General features: G+C 33.4%; 1 protein-coding gene across 1 annotated transcript; it reads right to left on the minus strand.

The window, feature by feature from the left end:
- Positions 1-3392: 3392 nt before the first annotated feature.
- LOC127729605 (tripartite motif-containing protein 2-like) lies at positions 3393-26984 on the minus strand. Its single transcript, XM_052237436.1, has 3 exons — positions 26795-26984; positions 6622-6829; positions 3393-4218 (listed from the first exon to the last, which is right to left on the minus strand). The coding sequence occupies exons 2-3, from the start codon at positions 6770-6772 to the stop codon at positions 3419-3421; spliced, it is 951 nt and encodes a 316-aa protein (XP_052093396.1). The 5' UTR covers positions 6773-6829; positions 26795-26984; the 3' UTR covers positions 3393-3418.
- Between the last annotated feature and the right edge of the window lie 291 nt (positions 26985-27275).

Here is a 27275-nt window from a genome sequence, read left to right on the forward strand (position 1 = left end):
TTCCTGAAATCTCTTCTGGTGAACAGGTATGCAAATTCTTGTGTATTTATTATGAAAGCAGTGTGATTCGGTAGAGCTTCAATTAAAACCACATCTTATAGAGGTAGCCGCCCAATTTCTTTGTTAATACCCTCTGTTTTGGAGATGAAGAAAAAGTTCTTTAGTTTTCGTTGTATGTACTAGTTATTACATTTTGTATATTCTTGAAAATAGTGTTGAGTACCGTGATGCATATTATAATTGACAGATAAGAGTTACAAAAATAACCAGCAGATAAAAGCAATAGTGCTTGAGGACATGACACTGTCTTAAGCCCCGAATAGGTTAGCCCTTCCTTTCGTATTAACATACTTATCTATTTTTCCAATATTTGTGTTATCAGCGAATATATGGTATATTGGTAAATATGACAGTAATAGAAAAAAAAAACTATTAATAGTTAAATAGATAGTTATGGAAATGAGGTCCGTAATCACTTGTGGAATGGAGCTCTAATAATACAAACTCAAAAATAAACAACTGTCTCTAGTTATCATAGATTAAAAATGAATCCACATTTTTAGTCTTTAGGAAGCATTTATTCTTTTTTAGAGGAAAGCTCAGAGAACCGTGGTTTCATTATGGTTCTAAAGTACAGGTATTGTATAGGACAAGGTAACAAATTACTAAGGATACATTTTATTTTGACAGGCATCCCCGAATGCTGTCAATCCTCGTTATCTTACCAATGTCTTTAATTACAACTTTAACCAGGTTTTCAGCACAAGTATTTCTTGTCAAAGACATGAGTTCTTTTAATGCTTTTTACTATGTTGTTTTCCTAGCAATAGGTCCAAATCAGAAGGTATTTTAATGCAAATACTACTTTGTAAATGGTTTGGGGAAAGGGACACCTGCTATTAATACAGCATATTCAATAAACTTGATAAAAGTTTAAACATGAACATGTAATGGTAGCTTCGCTTATATTTATACGTCATTATTTCAATGATCAAGTCAGTAAATCCTGTATAATACAATCATTGCGCGAGCTGAATGACTGTAATAACTTACTCGGGATATTCAAGATCAAAATCATTATGGAAATGGAAAATAAAATTCTGATGAAGTTGAAAACTTGATTTTAGACATGGTAAATATTCATTAAACTGACAATTTCTAAATAAGACCAATCCTTCTAATTATTGTTATAGAAGCGGCGTTTCCTATTCAGTCGTGTAATAACCGGAGACAATCATAGAAGCCATATCTGTTTTTACTGCATGTGACCGACTGATTTCCCTACATATTTTTAAAGAAACTTCATTATTTACATACCAATTATTCTCCGCTAAATTATGTCCATAGTTTCATGATTCTTTCAGTGTTTTTGATTAATTATTTATTCAAATGTACATTATGGATGATTTGGCTTTGCATAGTGAATACCTCAGTCCAGGCTCGTGGACTTGTGGTTTTCAGGCCTTGCAACGATGCAAATAAGTAGTGCATTCTTAAAAAGTAAAAAGGCTTTACTTTTATTTCTTCAATCACAGTCGCTATTTTTTTTTCTCTCAACCATATCAAATTGTTTGACTTCTGTACACTCTACATTTATATATATTCTTAACGTAAACAATACACTTCTCGTTTAACAGTTTTCTCCTCTATATCATGGTAAACGAAAATATCTATTGTTCGTATTTGGTAAAGAAAAATACCGCATTGGTGAAAATCACATTAATTCAATTAACAAAGTGCCGAAAAGGAAATCAGAATGTTGGACTTTTTGGTCGGCAACACATTTGGTGAGTCGGCTGTATGAATATTCCAAAGGACAATCAGTATTCCAATGAATAATTAGATTGCGTCGCTGCTGCTGTTCATGGCTCATATCAAGAGGAATTTATAAAACCTTGATTTAGGACAACATGTAGTAAATGTATTAAATTGAATTGTTAAACCTATATTCATGATGTCCCTTCAATTCAAAATGAGTTCTCAAATAGTCCATTAAGGATACTACAGGAGAAATACAGTTCGCAAATATATCCAGATCTTTTCAATGAAATTGACTGATGGAAAACCACAAACAGGATCTATATATTATGATAAGCGCTAGTAAAACAGTTCCTTTGGTCATTTTAAATACTAATTCTTCAATAGAAACATAACCGCACAATTTTTTTTACCGGTTTCGATATATATATATATAGATAGTAAGGTTGTGAGGAAGCGAAGATGACGTTACAAGCTTTATGGTCGCAATAACTTATTAATTGATTGTTATTGTGTCTCAGTATCTGAACTTACAGGAGATATTTTAACTGTCATAGATCCGACAGGTCCACTTAGTGTTTATTTTACATTATTAACGGTTTGATTACATTCGTTGCCTGAACGAAATTGGTGATAGGTATCACTTCGGATTCATGTGTTGGTTGGTGCATTAATAACACATCACGTTTACCAAGACGACATATCTGGTCTTCCTCCTTTCGTGTTGATACGATTCTGCATGTATGTTTTCACTCCTACGATTGTCGGTTTACAACAACACTTAAGATAAGTTGCAATGACTTATAAGCTAATCAGGAAAAATAGAAAAGAATTGTTTTCTATTACCCGCAATATATATACGTTGGGATAGGAGCTCCTTATCCTTTCAGAACAAAATAATTGTACCTCTTTAGTTATCGTAAAAGGGCTTACAATTTCAGAGCACGCGAGTTTTCTAATTGTATCAAGAAAGCCTCATAATATTCGGTCAATTGTGGTGTTTTGTTGACTTTTTTGTATTTTTTTTCTGTTGGTCATGGTGTTATCTACTCTCTTAGATTAAAAGTATCTGATTACCTTAGGTATCTTGCAACTCTATACATTTCAATAGTGTAATTTACATATACCGTGATTTAAGTATTACAGTGCATCGGGTATAACTGACCTCATATTAGACAGACGGATGCCGTATATGGAGTAAGATCTGCTTACCCTTCCAGAGCATTTGTCTTTTCCGGTCGGGTTCTTGTTGCTCAGTCCTTATTTTTTTAAATAATGTTTTGTAGATTGTTCACCGTTGTTCTTTTTATCGTTTTTTACAATGATTTTGTCGATCTCTCTTCGACTTATAATTTTTGATTCTCCGTTTGGTGCCTTCCGCCTCCTTATTTTTAACTGAGTCTCACGTGCATTTACATTCCTAATATTTAAATATATTAAATGTTTGGTCTCCAGTATATCTGAAGACTTAAACACGATGTACGTGCAGAATTTGTGCGATCCACGCGCTAATATGCCCAAAAAATTAGGCTATCCTCATGATCCTGCAATTCGTATCGAAACCTGATATCATAGTGCATCAAAACCATTCAAAATCCTGCAACATAAAATATGCAATTTTAATCAAAGAGATTTTTTATAAATGATTTATTGCAAATAGCTATATATTGATTGCATAGAATTGAGCAGAATTCAATGACCGGAAATGTTCCGGATTATAACGGAAGATACAAAATTCGTTTATGTTCTCTCCATTATTTTGAGTTACAATGATTTTACCACATAAGCTGACCGTAATGCATTTCGGGCATGTTATTCCTTCATCCGCTGTTAAAACTTCCCACAAACGTCCATTTTTAAGTAGAATATAAATTCCAGAATTGCAAGTCACAAGAACATTTCCCTCGCCGTCTATGCATATCCCGTTTAAAGTAAAAAAGACCTCACTATTTAGTTTAAAGTCTGTTTGTGAGTAACACCTTAGAAGTTTTCCCTCAAAAGTGAAAAGTTTAATGCTGCTATTTCCAGAATCGGATACATAAATCTGTTTGTCTGTATCAACAGCAACAAAATATGGATGATCAAATTCGCGTGGTTCGCTGCCGTATTGTCCGAACGTCCTGCACATATTCCCCTCTTTATCAAAAATTACAAGTGAATGTTTGCATATATCCGTCACAATGAAATGATCGTCATGCGTTTGGCATATACCGTATGGAATTTCTAGCACGTCACTTGAACCTAATAACTGAACAAGCTGACCATCCAATGAAAATATCTTCACGCATGCGTTTACACTATCTGTTATTGCTACGTGGTCGTCTTTTGTCATGACAACACTGACCGGGTAATGAATTTGATCGGGTTTGCATCCTTTACACCCAAACTTTGATTTAAAGACGCCTTCTGTAGTAAAAATTTGTATTCTGTGATTTTCCGTATCCGCAATTATGATGTCACCTGTAAAAATGAAAACAATACGAGAATGATTGATTCTAAACCAAATTAACAAATAATCTTACAGTAACTTTTGAAAGTGCAACATTTGATTAAAGATCACATAACGAAATTCTCTTGGCCAACATAATCTCTGTGTCTATCGATCGGTCTCGAGGGATAGGAATAATACGGTTTCTATAATTTACCCTGCGTAGTTGGATGACAGACGTAAATGGGTAATGCACGTCTAACAGTAAAAATATCCTTACGAGTTCACTTTATTTCAAGGGTGACTGAGGTAAGGGTATAGATATATGGTCACATTCGTCTTCTTTTGACCGACAATTAAACATGCAAAAGTGTGTGGTCTGTTTGGCTATGCGGAATGTAGAAATTCTGAGTCACGTGCAGTCAGTATTGGGACGCTTAAACCGATGCCTCGTTTAGATGACAGTACTACGCTCTCTGTGCGCTAAAGAACAATTTCAATAACTATTTCAAGGGTCCGTAGGTTGCCTGTTGTATACAACATACCATTGTTTAATTTTCAGTGACAGTGCCCTATAGAAACCAGGGGCGTAGCTAGGCCAAAATGATGTGTACTCAATGCCGGGGAAGGAAGTCATACGGCGAGGGGTCTGGGGCCGCTCAAGGCCCCCAGAAGCTCTGGAGTAAATGATGCAAAATCCTGCATTCTCGCGATTTCCTGGGACTTAAAATGACCTCACAGAAATCTTATTTGAATGAGTAACAAGTCAACTTTTTAAAATGATTAAATTTGAAAAAAAAAATAATTAGAGAAAGTAAACTTGGTAGAACTTGTTTATATATTAGGTACAATTAAAATATATAGTCCCACCACCATATATTTTAATTGTTACCTAATCAGTCTCAACCCATGGCCACTATACATTAGAAAATTCAAATTTCTAAGCCAACACCGTGCAACTTAAATGGATTTTTTTATTGAGAAAATACATAAATAAATGGAATCACATTTCTCTATGTTTTATTTTATAAGAGAACAAACAGTCTTTCTTTTAGCTTTTAATTCTTAAAGTTAATTCTGAAAGTCAATGACCATTTCCTTTCCTTTCTTCTACTGAAGATGTCCATAACCGTGTCTGTTAAAATTTGTTTTTCACGGTATATGTTCAATAGACCAAGCCCAGATAAACAATTGGTTTTCATTGTATTTCTCTAGTCTTCTCATGGTACCGAAAGATCGTTCTGTCGTTGCCGTCGAGACCGGCATACATGCATAAATACGTTAAGTATATTAAAGTTTCCCGAGTATAAATCCTTGTTTATAATATCATAATTTGGAATTCTTTAACTATATATAAATACGTTTGAAGTCCCGAAATCTACAAGGAAAAGCATCAAATTGTTTCCGATTTCTATTTATCAACTTCCAAAACGAGAGTATTTTATTTTTACCAAGCAAGGAGAACAAGCACTTTAAATGAACATGGAGAATAAGCACTTTTAATCTCGAGGCACGTATAGTTAAATCGGGGGAACACGTTGAACGAGGCACCCGTCTTGCACGACCGAACGCAGAATAAAAAAGTAAAAACCCGTTGGTCGTCAAATAAAAAAAAAAACGGCGAAGACGTTGCAAGAAAATTACCATTAACAATCTTAAGTTTAAATTAAGTTTGACTGGACTGTTTGAAAAAATCTGTTCATGATGACGACCTATGTTAGACTATACATATCTCACAGAATAATCATAAGAATGACTTGTTGCCCAAGAACGTCATATTTTATTTCATCAGTTATTTTGAAATCTTCAGAAAAGATGTCAGGGTAAGGAGGCATTGCAGCCGTAACAATTGTGTTCTGACACCCGAGGACTCAGCTATTTTAATTGTCTGCATCAGCAACACAATCACGATTGAAAAGAGTAGACTAGTTTCCGGAACGAAATATAGTTACAAAGTGACTATTAGCATATTTTTATAATACTTTTTAATTTATTCTATTACTTTAGTTTTATTCTTACTAGATTTGCCATATTTTTATTTTTGTCAAATTTTCGATGTGTACGCAACTGCGTTTTTGCGTACGGGTTGCTACGCGCCTGGAAACTACCTGTTTTATTAATGGTTAATTTGTTCTCGTCTTGAATATGCATGAAATAATTGCCACTGGACGTTAAGTATGCAGCAATCAATCATTTTGTTTTGATTGTTTTCACTTCCATATTTTCTGTACTAGTGTGTTTTGCTCATTGTTGGAGGCCGTACGGAGACCTATAGTCGCTAACTTCTACGTCATTCGGTCTCTCATATTGGCAATCAATCATACCACATCTTCATTTTTTTTATAATGATTGTGTACCGACTTTTGGAATGTCGTTTTTTTTGTTTTTTTTGTTTTTTTTTTTATTTGAAGCACTATATACAGCTGTATAATTACCTGCTTTGGAGATTGCTACACCACAAGGATTCATAAACTGTCCTTTACATTTCCCACGTTTGCCCACCCTTCGAATCAGTTTCTGTCGTTCCATTGCGACCTTCCGAGTAGACGATTCACCTAAAAGCTTACTTCGAAGTAAATGCATCATCGGAATCAGATCCTATCTATTCGGAAGTTTCATCAGACAGTATTTTTCTTACAATATCTACAATAAAGAATATCTAATGTAAATCACTTCTGGAAAATACTTTCTTAATCTGGAATATATTGAATCGTTATATCCTTTTACAATATGTATATAGCTTTTGTTTTTTTTTTATTGACCAAATATCAAATGAAAATGAAAGAAAATGTATCGATGTACATTTCTGAATGTGTCTTCATCATCAAAAAAGCATGCACGGATCCAATAGTTTGTCTTCGAAAATCAACATATTCATAGTTGATAATCAATATTTGGACTAAAATGGAGGGATGAAATTGGGTAAACATTACCTCAGCGAGTTAATTTGTTAAGGGAATAATGCGAAAGGGTTAACATCATAAAATAAGCTGTTTTTTATTTATCAAAACATACATTAGGAGGGTTGAGATCTCAAAAAACATGTTTAACCCCGCCGCATTTTTGCGCCTGTCCCAAGTCAGGAGCCTCTGGCCTTTGTTAGTCTTGTATCATTTTTAATTTTAGTTTCTTGTGTATAATTTGGAGTTTAGTATGACGTCCATTATCACTGAACTAGTATACATATTTGTTTAGGGGCCAGCTGAAGGACGCCTCCGGGTGCGGGAGTTTCTCGCTGCATTGAAGACCCATTGGTGGCCTTCGGCTGTTGTCTGCTCTATGGTCGGGTTGTTGTCTATTTGACACATTCCCCATTTCCATTCTCAATTTTATTATACAGCATGACTAATTCTAAAACTTTGGAACAAACCTGTGAGTATATCAGTATGAAATAAGTATGACACGGGATTTGATAGCCACCAATCAATCAGTCAATCAATTTGTCTTAATTAAATAGTAATCGAACCGGAATGATTCAAAGGAAACACAACTGTGTTCTACCTTAATAGGATAGGACCATACATCTTTGATTGTGGTCATTTACGCCGCATACATCTTATTCAATGCACAAGACTTTTTTCTTGGCAAAGGTGAAGGATGCACGATGAACTTTAGTTGCTTACATACACATCATTTGAACTCTTGTGGACAGTTGTCTCATTGGCAATCATACCACATTTCTTTATTTTTATATAAACGGTTACCTTTATAAAAATAAGGAGATGTAGTATGATTGCCAATGAAACACAACTATCCACCAGAGTTTAAAATGGCGTGGATATAAGCAATAATAGTTCACCGTACGACTTTCAACAATGAAGAAAACCCATTCTGTAAAGTAAGCTAAAAAAGGCTTGACATGAAAAATTTGTAAAACAATTAAAAAAAAAGAGAACTTTCTTGATTATTTTCTACCACTCTAATTGGTATTAAAAAATTGTAAATTTTTGAAAGAAATAAGAAATTGGTATAAAATCTAATACATCATGCTTATGTGAATGTGATTCGCACGACTCTTTTCTGACAAAAATGAACAATGAAATATGTTTATGTTTTTTTTTATTTGATTTATTACTGATTTATTTTCATTTATATATATAGTAACATTACCTCATGCTATCACTTTTATTTAGGAAATTATACTGTATTTGTTTGCTTCAGTCATGTTGATATTTATGAGAATTTTTATTAAAACACAAATTTACAATCGCTTTTACATTCCTATGTGAAAGTAACATAAATCATTTAATGAAATGTGAAATTATAATCCGAAAAAGTAGCAAGGTAATTGATTTTCAAAAGCAGTTTCACACATTTTGATGTTTGTGTGATAGCGCTGAAAGTATTTTTTGATTTGTTGGGTGAATTCGACTCTACCTCGATAATTGTTATATAATTTTTGACTTCGATACCACTTTTCTGGATACTATTTCCCTTATCGATCACTGAACACTCTTATGAAGTGAGAAGAAATTAAGGTATAGGTTTATAACATGCAACAATAATGTTGCGTTATATGCTTACGTTTACAGACTTTACATCACTAAATATTGACGAAGAAACGGATGTAAGGCATTATATAGAGAAATAAATACACTTTTCTACAATTATCTCGAATCGTGTATGCTATATATGAGGAGGATAAATACGGGAAACGACTGATTTTTATCTCTTTTCATATGCTTTCATGTTTCCCATCTTTTGGTTTATGGTATTTATCGTAGAATTATAGACTCCTATTTTATGGAAAAGATGAAAAATCAGCAAATATAATGCTTAAAGTTTTTGTGTTGATTTTTTTCCATCCGGAAATCGATCCCAATACATTAATATTACGCTCTGCGATACGCGGGTTAAACAAAATCACCGAAGTGTGGTTTTTCTTATAGGTAATCGGGTACACTGCAATATGTATTATACGATTTATTTTTTTTTGGGGGGGGGGATTTTTTTTTTTTTTTTTTTTTGGAGGGGAAGGGATCGAGGGTAGTTTTGTTTATAATATTTTATACATTTGACCATTACATCTCATATAATAAAGGCTTCAGTTTACAAATATGTATATGTTGCAAGTATTTCCTAAAATCGTTTTAACTTTCAATCTGATTAAAATTCAGATCTATCGCAACTCGTCAAACTCATATATGAGCTTAACGAAATCAGAGATCTATATCTTAATTAGATTGTTGAATTTTAAAAAGATGGTACATGTCTCTGAGTAGCTATGAGATATGATAAAAAGGAATAAAATATGTTTCGGTTTTTTGAAAAATTGTAAATCTATATGAAAGGTAAGGCACGTCCGTTCTAAATTTTAGACGTTTTCGACAAGTTACCACTCAAAATAATATTCCCATTGAAGAGGTCCTTATGAAATAAGAATACTTTTCTGATTGATCTATCGAAACTCGTGTACTCGTATGAGCATAACGATTGATGGATTGATTGATGTGTTAACGCCACTTTCAGCACTATTGTGCTTTTTCGTGGCGGTCAGTTATTATTGGTGGAGGAAGCCGGAGAACCACAGAAACTTCGGTAGGAAAACTGACAATCGTAGTCAATTAAGATTGGAGTCGACTCAGTCGAACGTACCTGCCATATGCCGGATTCGTACTCACAACAGTGCGACTATTTACACCACTCGCCACATGAGCATAACGATATCGGAGATCTATATTTTTTTTTAAATTAGATTGATTATGAATATTTGTTTGATTTTAAATATTTTGGTTTTATCTATTTATCATGTTTATGATTGCTTTGGTACAAATTCGACTCTAACGTGTAGACATTTACTGCATTTTCATAGCAAGCTATGAATCAATAAACATCTGATCTTTTCTTTCAACTTTCAAATGTAAATTTCTTGGTATTAAATAAAATCAATATTTCAAAATCTCGGTTTTTTTCTCACACGCAAACCAAATATTAAACTTGTCAATAAATGAAAATACAACACGTCAAACTTTAATTAACGCTCACTCCTAGATTTATAGTTGGATGAACACTGATTACATTTGTGGTCTCCTTTTCTGAGAGCACCACTTGGAAATATCAAAATATGAAACTGCAACAGAAAAGGTTTAACTTAACGTTGTCTCTAAAACCACTGATTTCCACTGATTGCAAACCAGTTTATATTCCCCTGGACATTGACAAAGAGATCATGAGAAAAAGCAGTTAGAACAATCATCTGTCAAAGCAATTACTAGCCGTCATTCTCAGGTTTCTAATTTTTTTAATGAAAACTGTTGTATTGAACTATCTGCAGCAATCGACATTGCTACAAATGACCGCGGCATTGACAAATCGAATTTGTGTCATGTGCGACAAGAATATGTCCACGCCCCTGCGTTGTTGATCACTTTCAACTCCTAAAGTGCACTGTAAATATAACTTAAAGCACCTATTTTCCTATGAATTCATTTCACACATGGAGGCTTTCAATGTTTTTGCTAAATGAAAGATAGGATCAATTATTTGGTGCTTGAAATTGCAAAAATAGTATATGTTCTTCAACACTTCACGAGACTGTGTTGATTTCATTGATAAATGAATACAGGTTGATTCATCTGAACACTTTATTTGGCTAAGAAATGTCACTATAATGTCATACCAATGTCGAAATTGCCTTTTTAACCAAAACAAAAAAAGCAATGTTTGGACAAATTAGTCATGAACCAAGGCCTTTCCTAAGGCAAATCTTCCTCATTTAGTCATTGACATCTTTGATTAGACAAAGGCTAAACAAAATTCCAAAACCAACCGAACTGGGAATAGGTTTGTTCAGAAATACCCAGTAATGTTTAATCTCTTGTCAATTTTTATTTTGAGAAGAAAGTGTCGAATGGGTTATCATTAAAAAGAAAAAACTAAGAACCAGTAATAAAAAACAATTGTACAAGTTTGCGAACCTGTATAACGTATGCACTCTACCAAAAAAAAATGCTTTAAAAGGCATTGGTTCTACTAATATAAAGTTTTATAATGGTTAGCAACCCCAATAGGTTTAATTAGTTGCTCTGCAAATTGGCTGTTATAATTATCAATGTTGACACGCATTTTGTCATTTTGATTTCAGTGAATTGAAAGAATTAGTATTTATCAATATGTGAAGAAAATAATAAAATTTTGTATAATCAGATTTTAGGAGCTTTATGGAATGAAGACGTGTAAATTGATCAAAAGACAGGCTATTACATTAATCAGTAGCAAAAGATAAAACTGGAACTATAATCAATATATCTGTTTTTGTTAAAAGAATCTTTTCTTTTGAAATGTATTAAGAATCTTTCCGGAGCGATAAACCGAAAAACTAGACAGAAAACAGACAAATTTATTATCTGTACAAATAATGTATATAACGGCTTAATAAATCGAATAACGTTTACATAGAAAGAGAACACCAAACATAATGAAAACTACATAACTTAAAGACATCTATAGATACCAATAATATTCTGTCATCAACAAAAGACAACAGTATACAATATTTAAAGCTTCATATCGCCGTGAGTAAAGAAAAACTCTTCATTTGCGAATCAAGATAAATCTTGACATTCTACGCAGGAATATTACTTCACAAAAAAGGAAATCACTATTGGGAAATTAAACGTTTGGAATATTCAACTGTCCTCTGTAAACAATCGATAGGTATAAGTCTAAATTTGTATCTGATTGTGTTGCGTTCGTCAGATCCTTATTTTTCTCAATGTCACCTAGGCATTTGCATGAGGGTCTGGATTTTGGGGGGCTTTTTTGTCTATTCTTTATTTGTGGTTCATTTTTCTGTAATATTTGTCTACTCTGTAAACCTCATCCAGACCTTCATCGTGTACCCAATTTTCATAAAGATTTCGCAAATAATTACTCGAATGTATAATTCGTCTAATATATGAACCTCCTTCAATCACTATTTCTCATTTCAATAAAAATCATCCGGATGATAACTTCTATGTATTGCATAATTTTGGCATATTAGAAATTCAATATCTTTCTAACTTTTTGAAGAAATATGAAATGCTTTGAAGACTTGGCGGACAGGGACAGTTTTCATGTTGAAAAGTGATTGACTCGTCACTAAACATTCTAGATTATTTTGTTATCTTGTAATCAATAACAATGTCTCAATTGAGCAGAATGGTCATATACTAATCTAAATAAACCGAATCGAAATTAAGTATATACATCAATTTTGTAGAATTAAACGTGCTTTTCGTACTGGTATATTGAATGAGATTATTTTTTCTGCATGAATCATTGCTTTCATGGGTTAATTCTATTGTTGACATTCACATCATATATACAAACTATAGATGCTACAGACATGATAATTGTCATTCATGTTTTGTAAAAGATTAAAACACAATGGGATCTAGAGCTCGAGTGGATCAAGATGCCGGACTTTCCTTTGTAATTTTGGGTTCGTCACTCATCCACACAACATGTTCCATTTAAAATCCTTGATCGACCACAGAAAATACAACGGACATTATTTGGTCCTAAAAGGATGTACAAACTGCGAAATTAGTTTAAGTTTTCACTTTAATTTAAACGTCTATTTAAAAACTGAGATACTACAAAACTATATGCATGGATTTTGGGATCAATGACGATACAATAAAAGTACCTTCGACTTAAAACAATAAAATGCTCCGCTTGGCGCAGCTTGATACGACCGCAGAGGTCGAACCCTATACAGTTGGGGCAAGTATGGAAAATTTTAAAGAAAAGAAAAATACCTCCCCTAAATTTTTTGAACCCACTTATGATTCGTCACCCCCAAACTCAATCCCAGCCTTCCCTTTGTGGTATGGTACCTTGCAGTACAATTTCAGAGAGATCCATACACTTGAACACAAGTTATTGTCTGGAAACTAGAAAAATGCTTGTTTTTAGGCCCCTTTTTGGTCCCAAATTCCTAAACGTTTTGGGCAATTACCCCCAAACTCAAACCCAGCTTTCCTTTTGAGATATGGAACCTTGTAGTACAATTTCATAAAGATCCATACACTTACACACAAGTAATTGTCCTGAAACTAGAAAAATGCTTGTTTTTTGCCCCTTTTTGGCCCCTTATTCCTAAACTTTTGAGGCAATTACCCCCAAAATCAATCCCAGCCTTCCCTTTGTGGTATGGTACCTTGCAGTACAATTTCAGAGAGATCCAACACTTGAACACAAGTTATTGTCTGGAAACTAGAAAAATGCTTGTTTTTAGGCCCCTTTTTGGCCCCAAATTCCTAAACGTTTTAGGCAATTACCCCCAAACTCAAACCCAGCTTTCCTTTTGAGATATGGAACCTTGTAGTACAATTTCATAAAGATCCATACACTTACACACAAGTTATTGTCCTGAAACTAGAAAAATGCTTGTTTTTTGCCCCTTTTTGGCCCCTTATTCCTAAACTTTTGAGGCAATTACCCCCAAAATCATTCCCAGCCTTCCCTTTGTGGTATGGTACCTTGCAGTACAATTTCAGAGAGATCCATACACTTGAACACAAGTTATTGTCTGGAAACTAGAAAAATGCTTGTTTTTAGGCCCCTTTTTGGTCCCAAATTCCTAAACGTTTTGGGCAATTACCCCCAAACTCAAACCCAGCTTTCCTTTTGAGATATGGAACCTTGTAGTACAATTTCATAAAGATCCATACACTTACACACAAGTTATTGTCCTGAAACGTCCTGAAACTAGAAAAATGCTTGTTTTTTGCCCCTTTTTGGCCCCTTATTCCTAAACTTTTGAGGCAATTACCCCCAAAATCAATCCCAGCCTTTCCTTTGTGGTATGGTACCTTGCAGTAAAATTTCAGAGAGATCCATACACTTGAACACAAGTTATTGTCTGGAAACTAGAAAAATGCTTGTTTTTAGGCCCCTTTTTGGCCCCAAATTCCTTAACGTTTAAGGCAATTACCCCCAAACTCAAACCCAGCTTTCCTTTTGAGATATAGAACCTTGTAGTACAATTTCATAAAGATCCATACACTTACACACAAGTTATTGTCCTGAAACTAGAAAAATGCTTGTTTTTTGCCCTTTTTTGGCCCCTACTCCTAAAATTTTGAGGCAATTACCCCAAAAATCAATCCCAGCCTTCCCTTTGTGGTATGGTACCTTGCAGTACAATTTCAGAGAGATCCATACACTTGAACACAAGTTATTGTCTGGAAACTAGAAAAATGCTATTTTTGGCCCCTTTTTGGCCCCTAATTCCTTAACGTTTTGGGCAATTACCCACAAACTCAATTCCTGCTTTCCCTTTGTAATATGAAACCTTGTAGTTCAATTTCAGAAAGATCCATACACTTACACACAAGTTATTATCATGAAACTAGAAAAATGCTTGTTTTTTGCCCCTTTTTTGGCCCCTAATTCCTAAAATTTTGAGGCAATTACCCCCAAAATCAATCCCAGCATTCCCTTTGTGATATGGAACCTTGTGGTACAATGTCAGAGAGATCCATACACTAACACACAAGTTATGTCTGCAAGTTACAAAAATGCTTATTTTTGGCCCCTTTTTGGCCCCTTATTCCTTAACTGTTGGTACCATAACCCCCAAAATCAATCCCAACCTTCCTTTTGTGGTATTGAACCTTATGGTAAAATTTCATGGAGATCCATTCACTTAAACTAAAGTTAGAGTGCGAAAACCAATGTGTCTTCGGACGACGACGACGACGACGACGCCAACGTCATACCAATATACGACCAAAAATTTTTTAATTTTTGCGGTCGTATAAAAAGCCCACTTCAGTATTTGTATAAATGAGCATAACCTCTCTTGTATGTTTTTGTTTCTTGCATGTTTTCGGTATATACAATTAATGTAATCGAAATATAGGTAATTTCATGTTTTCCTTTTGTACTGTAAATATGGGTCTGTATGCATTGTATTTAAAAGGCCTCATCTGACTAATAATATCAATTATCAAAACAGACTTTGTGCACAATACTTCAGAGTCAATTCAGAAGCCTCGTAGGGCCTTAAGCACACTTTCACACTTTAAATAGATTATACACATTGTTTTATTTTTTCAAGGGAAACTGATGTTCGATTTGTAACGGTTCGGTGTTCTTGTATTTTGCAGAAATTGCAGGTTTATTTTAGCTAATAAGTTGCAACTGCATTCGGATTAATGCTTTTTTGTTTCCTATCTTAGTTTTTCAATTATATATTGGAAAATATTAGAAATTTCTGAATCTTAGTTGTCTCAATGCTAACCTATCAACCTAACCTCCGATTTGGGGACCAAACGAGGCCCTTAATGTCCCTCGTCTTTTATTATCATCTCATGTTCATATAAAATATGGTACTCAAAAGACTAAAAATTAATTGTAATATATACAAACAGTATCACATCATATAAAGCATTCTATTGATTGAATAGAAACAGAAAATCCCAGGACTGAATATTTATAAGGTAAAGTCTAAGAACCGACATCAAGGGATTACAAGTAAACATAGAATATACTTTTTACTGACATTTTGTCGGTAATTATATAAATTGAAAATGTGCCAAACAAAGCGTAAAAATAGAAAACGACAATGCACAATCGATAAGTGGAAAAGAAAAAATAGAAAATATCAAGGAAAAAGAAACAGTTGATGGTAGGACAAGCAAGGAAATTATCAAACGAAAATAGCACAAAAAAAATACATACCAAAACATGAGAAACTTGTACACCATTCAAAAAGAAACTGCTGAATTTTTGAAAGGTAAGCAAACGCAAAACAAGAGCTATACGCACGCCATGCAAACTGAGACTAACATATATAAATATTGTGTTGTATGTTTCTTATGTACATGCATATTGTTTGCATTTTGACCAGTCGGTGTTCTAATTTTTGCAATAAAGTATATAAAAATAAACTATAACACATATTTTATAGAAGTTTCAGATGCAGACACGAAGGCATAAGTCCCCCATTAATAAACATGTACTATAAGTACTTGAGTTATTTAATTGATAATCTAGTACCAGCTTTTGTTTCATTGACACTCATATTATATTATATAAGTTCTAAGTACAATGGCATAAGTGCATTACCATCAAATGTGATAATGTGTATTTCTCCTATTTTATAATACATTTATAGAATATGCTTTATTACACTTTTTAAACAAAAGAGAACTGTATCAGTCAAATAACTTTAAAATATAATTTTATTCAAATATCAAATATTCATATGTAATAAAGCATATTCTATAAATGTATTATAAAATATGAGAAATACACATTATCACATGTAGCCTTTATGAAATCAACCATTTGGTTTGTAATTTAATTGCATTTTTGTTATAAAGTAGCATGCATATCTGTAACTATGGTTTTTATTTTTCAAAGGCTTACATGGAGAAACAATACTGTTTCAGTGGTACTATTTGTTTTTCCCGTGAGTCTCTCAAAATGTAATGGTAGAGTTAAAAACAAACTATCAAAGGTACCAGGCTTATAATTTTATACACCACACGCACGTTTCCTCTGCAGACGACTCATCATTGACGCTCAAATTAAAGAAGTTTAAAGGCCAAATAAAGTTCGAATTTGCAGACCATCAAGGTCCCACAATTCCGAAAGGTTTAGCCGTATACAGCTACGATAATATATTCCTTGGAGTAGAAAATCCATAGTGATATTTCGAACAATTCAAAGTTTTGTAAACAGTTAATTTATGAATATGACCATAACAATAATGTTACATGTCAACACAGAGGTGCTGACTTCTGGTGTGGTGATATACTCGGGGAGGAACCCTCTATCAGTAGTGGCATCGACCAAGTGGTTGTAAAAAAACTCGCCAAATATATGATTATGTATCTGCCTTATGATGTATCTTATTGAAGCTATCAAACATATTTTGAAACAACTTTCAGAATCTGAAGGACTCTGGGTAATTTCATTATTCGTACACCAATATGAAAATAACACGTGACATCATTGGTTGAATTGAATTTCCATTGTTAAGGACGATTTCATCAGTCATGCCTTTTATTCTGTAACGGCGAATTTTAAGACTTTAAGTGTTTAAGTTGCTAACATCTACGTCATTTGGTCTCTGGAGGATAATTGTATTCGTTCAACACCTTTTTATTTTTATACTGGGTATAAAAATTACATTGACTTTGAAATTCGAAACATTGATTCAACATCAGAAATAATTCATAACATTAATGTAATATTGGATTTATATTAGATTATCATTGTCTCCTGACTTATAAGTGCATGACAATGACACGATTGATATGAGGGTCTGGATGGGGAGTCCTTCCATGGGGAGTCCTTCCATTCTGTATTCTTTATTTTTTTTACGCCATTTTTCTCTATTTCTCATATTTTAGCACCAAAGTATTATCTTTTCTTTTCTTTTTTTTCCCCTATTTTCTCTATTCTTTATTTTTTTCCATTATTCTCTATTCAGTAAATCGCATCCTTTTCTTTTCTTTTTTTCCCTATTTTCTCTATTCTTTATTTTTTGGTCCATTATTCTCTATTCAGACCCTTCATATGGAATCGAGGAGAATACAGACGGGTTTATCCTTTATGCCAAAATGTTTGATTATTTTACAAAGACTACAGCATTACAATTATTATTTCATTTTAACAATTGTTTTGCGTTTTGTAATTTTAGAGATTGAATTCAATATTATGAAAGTTATTATTTTATTTTCGAGGTTTACATTTTGCCGTTTGAAAAGGAATTTATTTAGATATTCTTGAAGCCATCATCTAATGTCAAAAGTGCCTAGTATACAGAATTTAATAGAGACTCACGTAAATAAAAACATAAGAAACAAAGGGGTTCATAGAAAATCACAAGCAAGAGATAAAATACTATGTCCTGGCACATTAAAACTAGAGGCCCACAAGAGCATGTGTCGCTCACCTGATTCTACTTTGGTTTTGGAAATCATGTAAAAATAGATTAAAATCATAACAGATACCCTAATAATGATTGAGGCCAAATTTGGTTTATATATATGTTAAATTAAGTCCCTCTCTGGCGGCAATCTTGGATGATGGATCGGCTTCAAAGTAACAACACTTGGTCAGCACCTCATAAGGAACATTCATGCCATGTTTGGTTTCATTCCATTCAGTGGTTCTCTAAAAGAAGACATTTGTATGTATTGTCCATAGGGTCCTATGTTAAACGAAGTCCCCTGCTGGCGGCCGTCTTGGATGATGGATTGCCTACAAAGTTACAATACTGATCAGCACCTCATAAGGAACATTCATGCCATGTTTTATTTCATTCTATTCAGTGGTTCTCTAAAAGAAGACATTTGTATGAATTTTCCATAGGGTCCTATGTCAAAATAAGTCCCCCTCTGGTGGCCATCTTGGATGATGGATCGGCTTCAAAGTAACAACACTTGGTCATCACCGCATAAGAAACATTCATGCATGTTTGGTTTCATTCCATTTAGTGGTTCTCTAAAAGAAGAGATTTGTATGTATTGTCCATAGGGTCCTATGTTAAACGAAGTCCCCCGCTGGCGGCCATCTTGGATGATGGATCAACTACAAAGTAACAACACTTGGTCAGCACCTCATAAGGAACATTCATGTCATGTTTGGTTTCATTCCATTCTGTGGTTCTCTAGAAGAAGTTCAAAATGTAAAAAGTTAACGACGACAACAACGACGGACGACGGACGATGGACGCCAAGTGATGAGAAAAGCTCTTTTGGGTCAGATGAGCTAAAAAGAAGTAAAGACAAACGATTCACCGAAACGCTATAAAAAAGGAGCAACACAATCCCAACAGAAAACGGTATGCAGTAAACGAAAGACGAGCAAATCAACCCAAACCAAAAACGGTGGTATATATATATATATATATGCAGTAAACGAAAGATAAGCAACGGAATCCCAACCAAAAACGGTATACAGTAAACGAAAGACGAGCAACGCAATCCCAATCAAAAACGGTATGCAGTAAACGAAGGACGAGCAACGCAATCCCAATCAAAAACGGTATGCAGTAAACGAAAGACAAGCAACGAAATCCCAATCAAAAACGGTATGAAGTAAGCGAAAGATCAGCAACGCGACCCCAACTTTCGTCACAAGCTAGACAAAAATCCCAACCAAAAACGGTATGCAGTAAACGGAAGATGAGCAACGCGATCAAAACCAAAAACGGTATGCAATAAGCGAAATACGAGCAACGCAATCCTAACCAAAAATGATATGCAGTAAACGAAAGATAAGCAACGCAATCCCAACCAAGAACGGTATGCAGTAAACGGAAGATGAGCAACGCGATCAAAACCAAAACTGTATGCAATAAGCGAAAGATCAGCAACGCGACCCCAACCAAAAACGGTATGCAGTAAGCGAAAGATCAGCAACACGACCCCAACTTTCGTCACAAGCTAGACAAAAATCAGGTGTTTCTATATTTTATCGATAGATAGAACACTTTCTGATAGAATTCTTAACGGGTTATTTTGAAAAAAATACATTTACTTTGGCTAAGCTCTCCCGACTTGAAAGTGAATGTTGGCAGTTGTTTGCCTAACGCCAGTTGCATATATTTCTAGCATATCCAGGACGATAAAGGTGCGTTGGGCAGTTGAAATGCTGTCAATTTTTTTTCAGAACAAAAATATAGAAAATGAAACTGGATTCAGTCCTTTATAGATATACAGATATATTGTAAAAAATATAAAGAAGATATGGTATGATTGGCAACATAAGACAACTTTTCACTAGAGACCAAATGATGTACAACTTAGCAATTATAGTCACCGCACGGCCTTCAACCATAAGCAAAACCGATACCGCAAAGCAAGCAATAAAAGGCATGACAAATGTGAAACAATTCAAACAAGAAAACTAACGGCCTGATTTATGTACAAAACAATAAACGAAAATCAAATATGATATACAGCAACAAACGACAACCATTGAGTTACAGGCTCCTCACTTGGGATAGCCCCTCCCCCTATTTTTTTTACATGGGACATTGTTGTAACAGCAAAACATAAGAACAAACTTTTGGAATCAGTGGGGAAATGTTTGGCTCGTCAGATCGACATAAAGCACACAACTTGAAAACAACCTGCAAAAAGACTCAAAGATACAAGATCTGACCGAAGTTACTGAACTGAAAGCCGGTTCAAAGCCTATAACAACTAATAAAAAAGTCATGTATCCGAGACGAAAATATCAATCAGTACACTACAATACAAACAGTTTATTCACGTCCCACTACTAGTATTTATATTACAAAACTTAACATATTACATGAATACATGAAATAATATAAAATATTAATTGCCATTCTAAAAACAATTATGAGAGACTGGGTTAATCAGTACACATGCCTTTCATATTTATTATGATCTTGCTCAGTCAATATAAGTTTAAAAAGATGATAAATTTCATGAGGGACTACATTCATGATTATAGAACCTTTACTATTACAATTAAAGGTTTCCGATGATTCCCAAGTGTATTCAATATCAACAAATATTAAATAATAATAGGTCGTTTTATCTAACTCTTTATGGTTTCGTGTCTCCCATCGTTTGAATTTAATCTATGGCCATTATAATCGCGTGTTTAAGACACTCTGTCTGCTTTCTCAATCGACCAATGCCTCAAATGAGACTTCAACTTCTGTAATACTTCGCCTTCGCTTCTTTTGTTTAGTAATAACTGTGGACACGAACTATATGTCTTCTATCAGTGGCAATTTCTCACTTTAGGTATGTAATGGGCAACACTGACGAGACCATTACTCATTTGAAAAACTTCAGGAAGAAAAAGGATTGTTGTGATGCATGAGCATACGTTCCGGGAAAAAGCATCTTAATTTCTGGTCTTAGTTAGTTTAGGGGATGTTGAATGAATGTCCTATACACAACAACTTTGGCAAGACATACTTGGGTATAGATGGGATTTACAGAATAGAGAATAATGGGCAAAAAACAGAGAATAATGGCCCCCACCAAAAAAACAGAGAAAAATGTGCGACATAATTACGGAAACAATAAGAGGGGTTCAAATGGAAATCTATTGTCTTAATGCTCTAAGTCGGACAGTGAAATTTCGAGTCAAAAAATCATAGAATTAGATGTAATATTTGGAATTATTACACTGATCATTAACAACTATTAATAAACGATTTCCTCTTTGACTATATAATACCGACGAAACAGGGAGAAACCGTATGAGTAAAAGGTGATGCGAACTTCGCGGCTTAAGAAAATGTATACGCAAAAAAACAACAACTTTACACAAAAAAGAAACAAAGCTATTAACAAGACCATTTATTTAGATTGATGTCCATTCAATTTGAAAGACTCAAGAAGATGAGGGGCCTGATGGGTTATTTTCGTTCTTCGTGATCGGCGCATTTTCGCTATCGTGATCCGTTTTTCTACAGATTTATACTCTTTTTATATTTTCGTGATCCGTGATCATGGAAATTTATTTTCTGTGAATCGTGATTGACAAAAAAATCAACTCGTGAATCGTGATGAGAACCCCCCATCAGGCCCCTCGAAGATGTGAATGTATTTAGTAAAGACAATTAAAAAAAATCTGTTATCACTGACGTGTCATCTATTTTTTTCTATTACCTTTTAATCTTTAAATAAGTAGAATCAAGTCGTGCATTTTATGAATTAATTAGTCGTGACTTGGAAGGCTTGTGAGATTTTCAGTTTTACTCAGTAATTAAGAATAGTTAAGTACCGATTTCACAGATCTGGGATGGGTTTACAACTTTGAAGGAAAGGCTTCATGTTTACATAATATCTTTTGCGTGATTCGTTTTCTAGGAAAACGGAAAGTAAAGGTCATACAGTACATTTTACAACACAATACTAATTGTAATTGTATAATGTGAGCATTAATCGATGTTATTTCAAAATGTATGTGGCAATAATCAATCTTTCCTGGCAAAGTGAATATCAATTATTATAGTATAGTACTTATATATCACATAGGTTTATGAAGTATTATAATTGTTTTATTTTAAATTTATGTCGAGCAATTTACGTCAATGAAGTTTATTTAATCTCGAAAATATCGAACAAGAGGCTCACCAGAGCCTAAATCGCTCTCATGGTAAAAAAATATACCATTTTGATATTTACTCTTTTCCTTTATTGCAATCAGTTATGTTTGCTTATTTGTAGATCTTATTTAGTAGCATTTTTGAAGATCTTGCATTGACGTTCATTTTAACTTAACTATTTAAAGTTTATGCCTATCGATTAAAGTTTTTGTGATAAAAACGTAATTTAATGGCATTCAATCCTATAACTAGTGTGACAATTTGGCCATGTTGACTTGCTTGTAGCTCTTATTTTGCTTATTTATTTGTTTAAGCTTCTCTCTTTTAAAACATGCTTAACTCCTATAGTTTTTGACAAAAATGCAAAAATGGATACAAATCATCATTCAGGTAAAATAACTTACATAAGGAGTAGTTGACGATGGAGAGTTGTCTCTTTGGCACTCATACCACATCTTCTTATATCTATATGATGACTGATTTATAGATCTTAGTGTTTTACTGTTTGTCTCTATCAGATTCTATAAACTACAAGATGGGCAAATAAAATCACAATTCAAGGGCAATAACTCCTCGCAGTAGTAAAATGACGATTTTAATTATTGACTTATTTGTAGATCTTATTTTGCTGACCATTTTTGAAAAAATATTGTTGCTTTCATTCTTTATTTCTGCAAAAAAAATCATAAAATGGGTAAAAATGGTCAATCAGAAAAAAGGAGTTAGTTGACAATTCCGGCCATGTTCAATGATGTTGACTTGTTGTAGTTCTTATTTTGTTGAACACTATTGCTTTAATAAGTTCTCTTTATCTTTTAAAGTTACTGCAAAAAAACGCAAAAAAAAACATTAGCAAAATTTGTCTTTCAAGGGCAATTACTCATTTAAGGAACCAATTTACCATTCGTCCATGTTAACTTATTCTATTGAACATTTTAACCATCGAAAGATTCTCTCTATCAACTAAATACCAAAAAGAGTAAATATCATTATTTAAAGGCAATTACTCCTATAAAGGGTCACTTAACGATTTTGGCCAAGTAAACTTATTTGAAGATCTTACTGTTCTGGTCAATTTTACTGCACAACTTTTTTTTGTAATAGTTTTCAAGACAATAACCAAAAACTTAAGAGTTGTTCCCCCTTTGAAACAAAATTTAAAATTGAAAACAAGTAGGTAATTTAAATTAGACTTTCACATGGCGCTCCTTAGTAATATTCCAATTAGTTTAAAAGGCCATTTTTGAAAATCTTACAAAACCCTTGTTATTTTTCATAGGTTTTGAAATAAAAAAAAAAGTGCCAATAATAAATGTATGAAAAGTCCAGAGAGAATTATTTCCCGCCAAATTTTCAATGGCTTGCATGTATGTATCTCAAAAACAAGGACATGGACCTTCCATTTTTTCTGCTTGTTTAGTTCTGATACATATATACTATCAATTTATTACAGTCTTTTAGAACATATTACTTTGAAAATGAGTAGCAGACATCCTTAAGGGTTTTCTGGTTATAACATTTTTGCATCGATCGTTGTGTATATAATATCTCCGAACTACCACTAGATATGCATATGATTTTAAATGGTTTAGCGATCTAATAACGTTTTTTTCGTCTGGTAAGTATGCTGTACGTATACCCTTCCCCCATCCAAAAAATATATATATATACATATACATTTATAAATATATTAAAAAATTATGAAAAAAAACTTAAACACCAACTACACTTTCCAGATGAAACATTTTAATCTAATATATTTTAGGATTATCCGATTAGTCTTTGGAAGAAGATCTAGTTGGAGGAAATATTTTATTCGTTGGATATTGTTCAATTTACTGCTTGAGCTTGTTCCATTTAACTTGATGGCAATGTATGCTTGGTGTAACCCACTCAGGAGACTACAATCAATGTTGGAATAAACGAGCGTTCCTTGATATAAGAAAATAATACAATTTCAATACCACTGAATAATATCTCCCCAATATCTTTGGAACTGCATGCATTCCAAAGTACTACCCTTACATTACAATTATATAATTATTTACGTTTTAGTGTACTTCTGTTGTACATATATTTCTCTCCAAACATCAATTATTCAGAATAAATCAACCATTATTAAACAAAAATTTCTTTTTGTATCAAATAACTGAATAACTGAAGACAAGTCCACGAAAAGAGAAGCATATTCTAATGGCTGCCATGTAGTCGATTGTGTAGGTATTTTATACGCAATGGGAAAAAAGACATTTGTGTTCGTATACATTAACAGTCCCTCTAATGACGGTGTTTCGTCCCCAGATAAAAGGTATACATCTCTTCTACCAGTATTTCGGTTCAATTATATCATGACTTTATCACTAGAAAATTCAATTTTAGATACAGAATTCTTAAATAAATATTCGTTCAGTTTATTAAAGATACAACTTTCTTTAAAGATGTTGGTCTGATGTGTACCTGCTCTGAGTGAATATTTATAGAATAACTAATCGAAGAATTCAAATAGAGAAAAATATTCAACGAGTGACCGAACAACACATTAATTCACGAATGCGCGTAGCGCATGAGTTAATTATCAGTGTTGTTCGGTCACGAGTTGAATATTTTTCGATATTTGAATTCTTTGATTAGTTATTCTTTTTATTACATTGGCAAATGGCTTTTTTTAATGAAATTAATGTAGAAAATGTAAGGAACTATATCTTTTTTCTACGCATTCACAATTTGTTTTGATCCGACGTTATCGACGTCTTGACAACGCCTTTTGTTGTATGACGTCAGAGAGTGAAATAACCACGTTTATTTCACATGTGAAATTATCGGTTTTTATTTGACTTGGAAATCAATGTAATTCATTGCTACCAATGTAATAAATGTTTTTATTTATCCAAACCATTTACGTTAAGTGTAAACCGATGAAGCTGACTACGAAATTTGGGGGCATGTCATGTGAACTATAGTACTTAGTCATGTTGCTTGGCCCTTATTTCGAGTAAGGATTTAAATAGGCTCGGGAGTCATGGTTCAGCATGGTCCACGAACCAAGATGCGGCTTGAGGTTGGATGGTTAGGGACACGATTGTCGAGGCAAAAGGGTTTTATCAGTTAAAGATTAAAAAAGTAGATTTTTTATCAGGTTTTATTATTTAATTGTTTACCATCATGTGACAAACAACTCAGGCATATCAGGACTAGCAAAAAATTATAATATTTAATGTGCAGAGAGCGTTGCACTCTTTTTACAAAAGGCAAATGGGATTTACGGGTTCCCATTCTGACTGGACGTGGCTGTGAACTTAAACATCTGACACAATTTGATGGGTCCAAGAAGGAATATATTTCTACACACGACCCTCAAGATCGAGAATAAATCAACAATAAATGCAGTAAGGAAGTTCCGAAAAATTGGTCAACCTGAATGAAAAGGGGGGAATTTGCTCTACCACTGTGAAAAGGGTCTGTTAGATAGAAATATTGCACAAATTATATCACTCTGTCTTTTAATATGTTGATACTAAGGTATAAGTGTGTATAGGGAAGAGAAGCCAAATGTTTGTAACCATCTTCATATAATGAATATTTCTAAGCAATTGAGTGAAAGTTGCTCTAGAAATAAATTTTCAGACCACTGTTAAACGGAACAGGGAATTAAGACGAACAATAGAGATGCGGGTCATACATCAATGATACAAAATCCAACATTAAATAATCAAAAGATATTTAAAGCACAACATGCAGTCTTCAACAATACACATGTGTCTATTAAATAGGCCAAGCTTTAAATTGGACCAAGCATAAAAAAGTTGTGAAGAAATAAAATAGAAACAATCAAAGACCTGCCTCAACATCAAATATAAGTATAGAACAAACGTTGTAAAGTTTCTCTTGTTATCCTTCTCTATTTTTTGTTGGTATAAATTTGGTGAGGTAGTTGCCTCACTGCCTCAATGGAAGCTAAGCAACTGAGTTCTTACTAGTAATTTAATATTTGTTTATTTATTAAATATAGGACACGAATTTGAATTTGTATTTCGAATACATGTTGCATGCCCTTTTCGGTCATTTTAAACCGTATAATTTGATTTTACAAAATTCATATTTCTTTAGCCAAAATTTTTTTTTCTGTTTTGGTTTTCCTTTTCATATTCTTAGAAAATATTTGATACGCATTTCAAACTACATTGATCCACTGAGTAATTAATCCAATATTTGTATATTTATTAAATATAGGACACGAATTTTAATTTTAATTTCGAATACATGTTGCCCTTTTCGTCTCTTTTCATTTAAACCGTAAATGGATTTTACAAAATTCATATTTCTTTAGTCAAAAATAATTTGTTCTTGTTTTGGTTCTTAGAAAATATATGAAACGCATTTCATAATATTACATGTTTCACTGAAAGAAAATTGACATAATACACACAGATTAAGAGATATATCCGATATGATAGACCTGGAATCAAATAATAACGGTTCACTTATTTTGCGTCAAGAAAAATCGAAATCGAGACATCTAAATTAACCTGACATTGATTACGTAAATTAACTAATCTACTTACAAAGAATTTGTCTTGTCCACTTTTGGGGATGTCCAAGCCTTGACCCATCGTTTACCAAATATGTTCAATACACATCGGATAATTCACGTGACGTCATGAAAGTCGTCTGCCGTGTGTCGTCTGCCTGGCAGATGCACAAATTCCATCAGTTGCAGAAGATACCTATTGATTTTTCTTCAAATACATTGAAAATGAATCATGCAAGAAATTTTTCTTGACTGAGGCACAAACGGGTTTTAGGACTGGTATGAAATATTAATGGTCAGTGGTTAGAATTACTCATTTGAAACAAATGAATGACATCATTCAGAATAATTGTCATACTTTGATAGGTAACATGTGATAAATATCGGCAATCATTTGTGGGTTTTGTCTTATTGATTAAAAATGGATTAATAGAAAAAACGATTTATGTTTCAGATAATATGTCGACAGAAGCCAATGTTTTCCGTTTATATCGGTAAATCTTATTTATTGCTTT

Source organism: Mytilus californianus, unplaced genomic scaffold (assembly GCF_021869535.1).
Source record: "Mytilus californianus isolate M0D057914Y unplaced genomic scaffold, xbMytCali1.0.p SCAF_2, whole genome shotgun sequence".
NCBI lineage: Eukaryota > Metazoa > Mollusca > Bivalvia > Mytilida > Mytilidae > Mytilus > Mytilus californianus.

Excerpts from the sequence above, each read along its gene's own strand:
- LOC127729605 (XM_052237436.1), bottom strand. The coding sequence starts at position 6,772 with ATGATGCATTTACTTCGAAGTAAGCTTTTAGGTGAATCGTCTACTCGG. Across the intron at positions 4,219-6,621 it reads TGTAGCAATCTCCAAAGCAG|GTGACATCATAATTGCGGAT; the intron begins GTAATTATACAG and ends TCATTTTTACAG.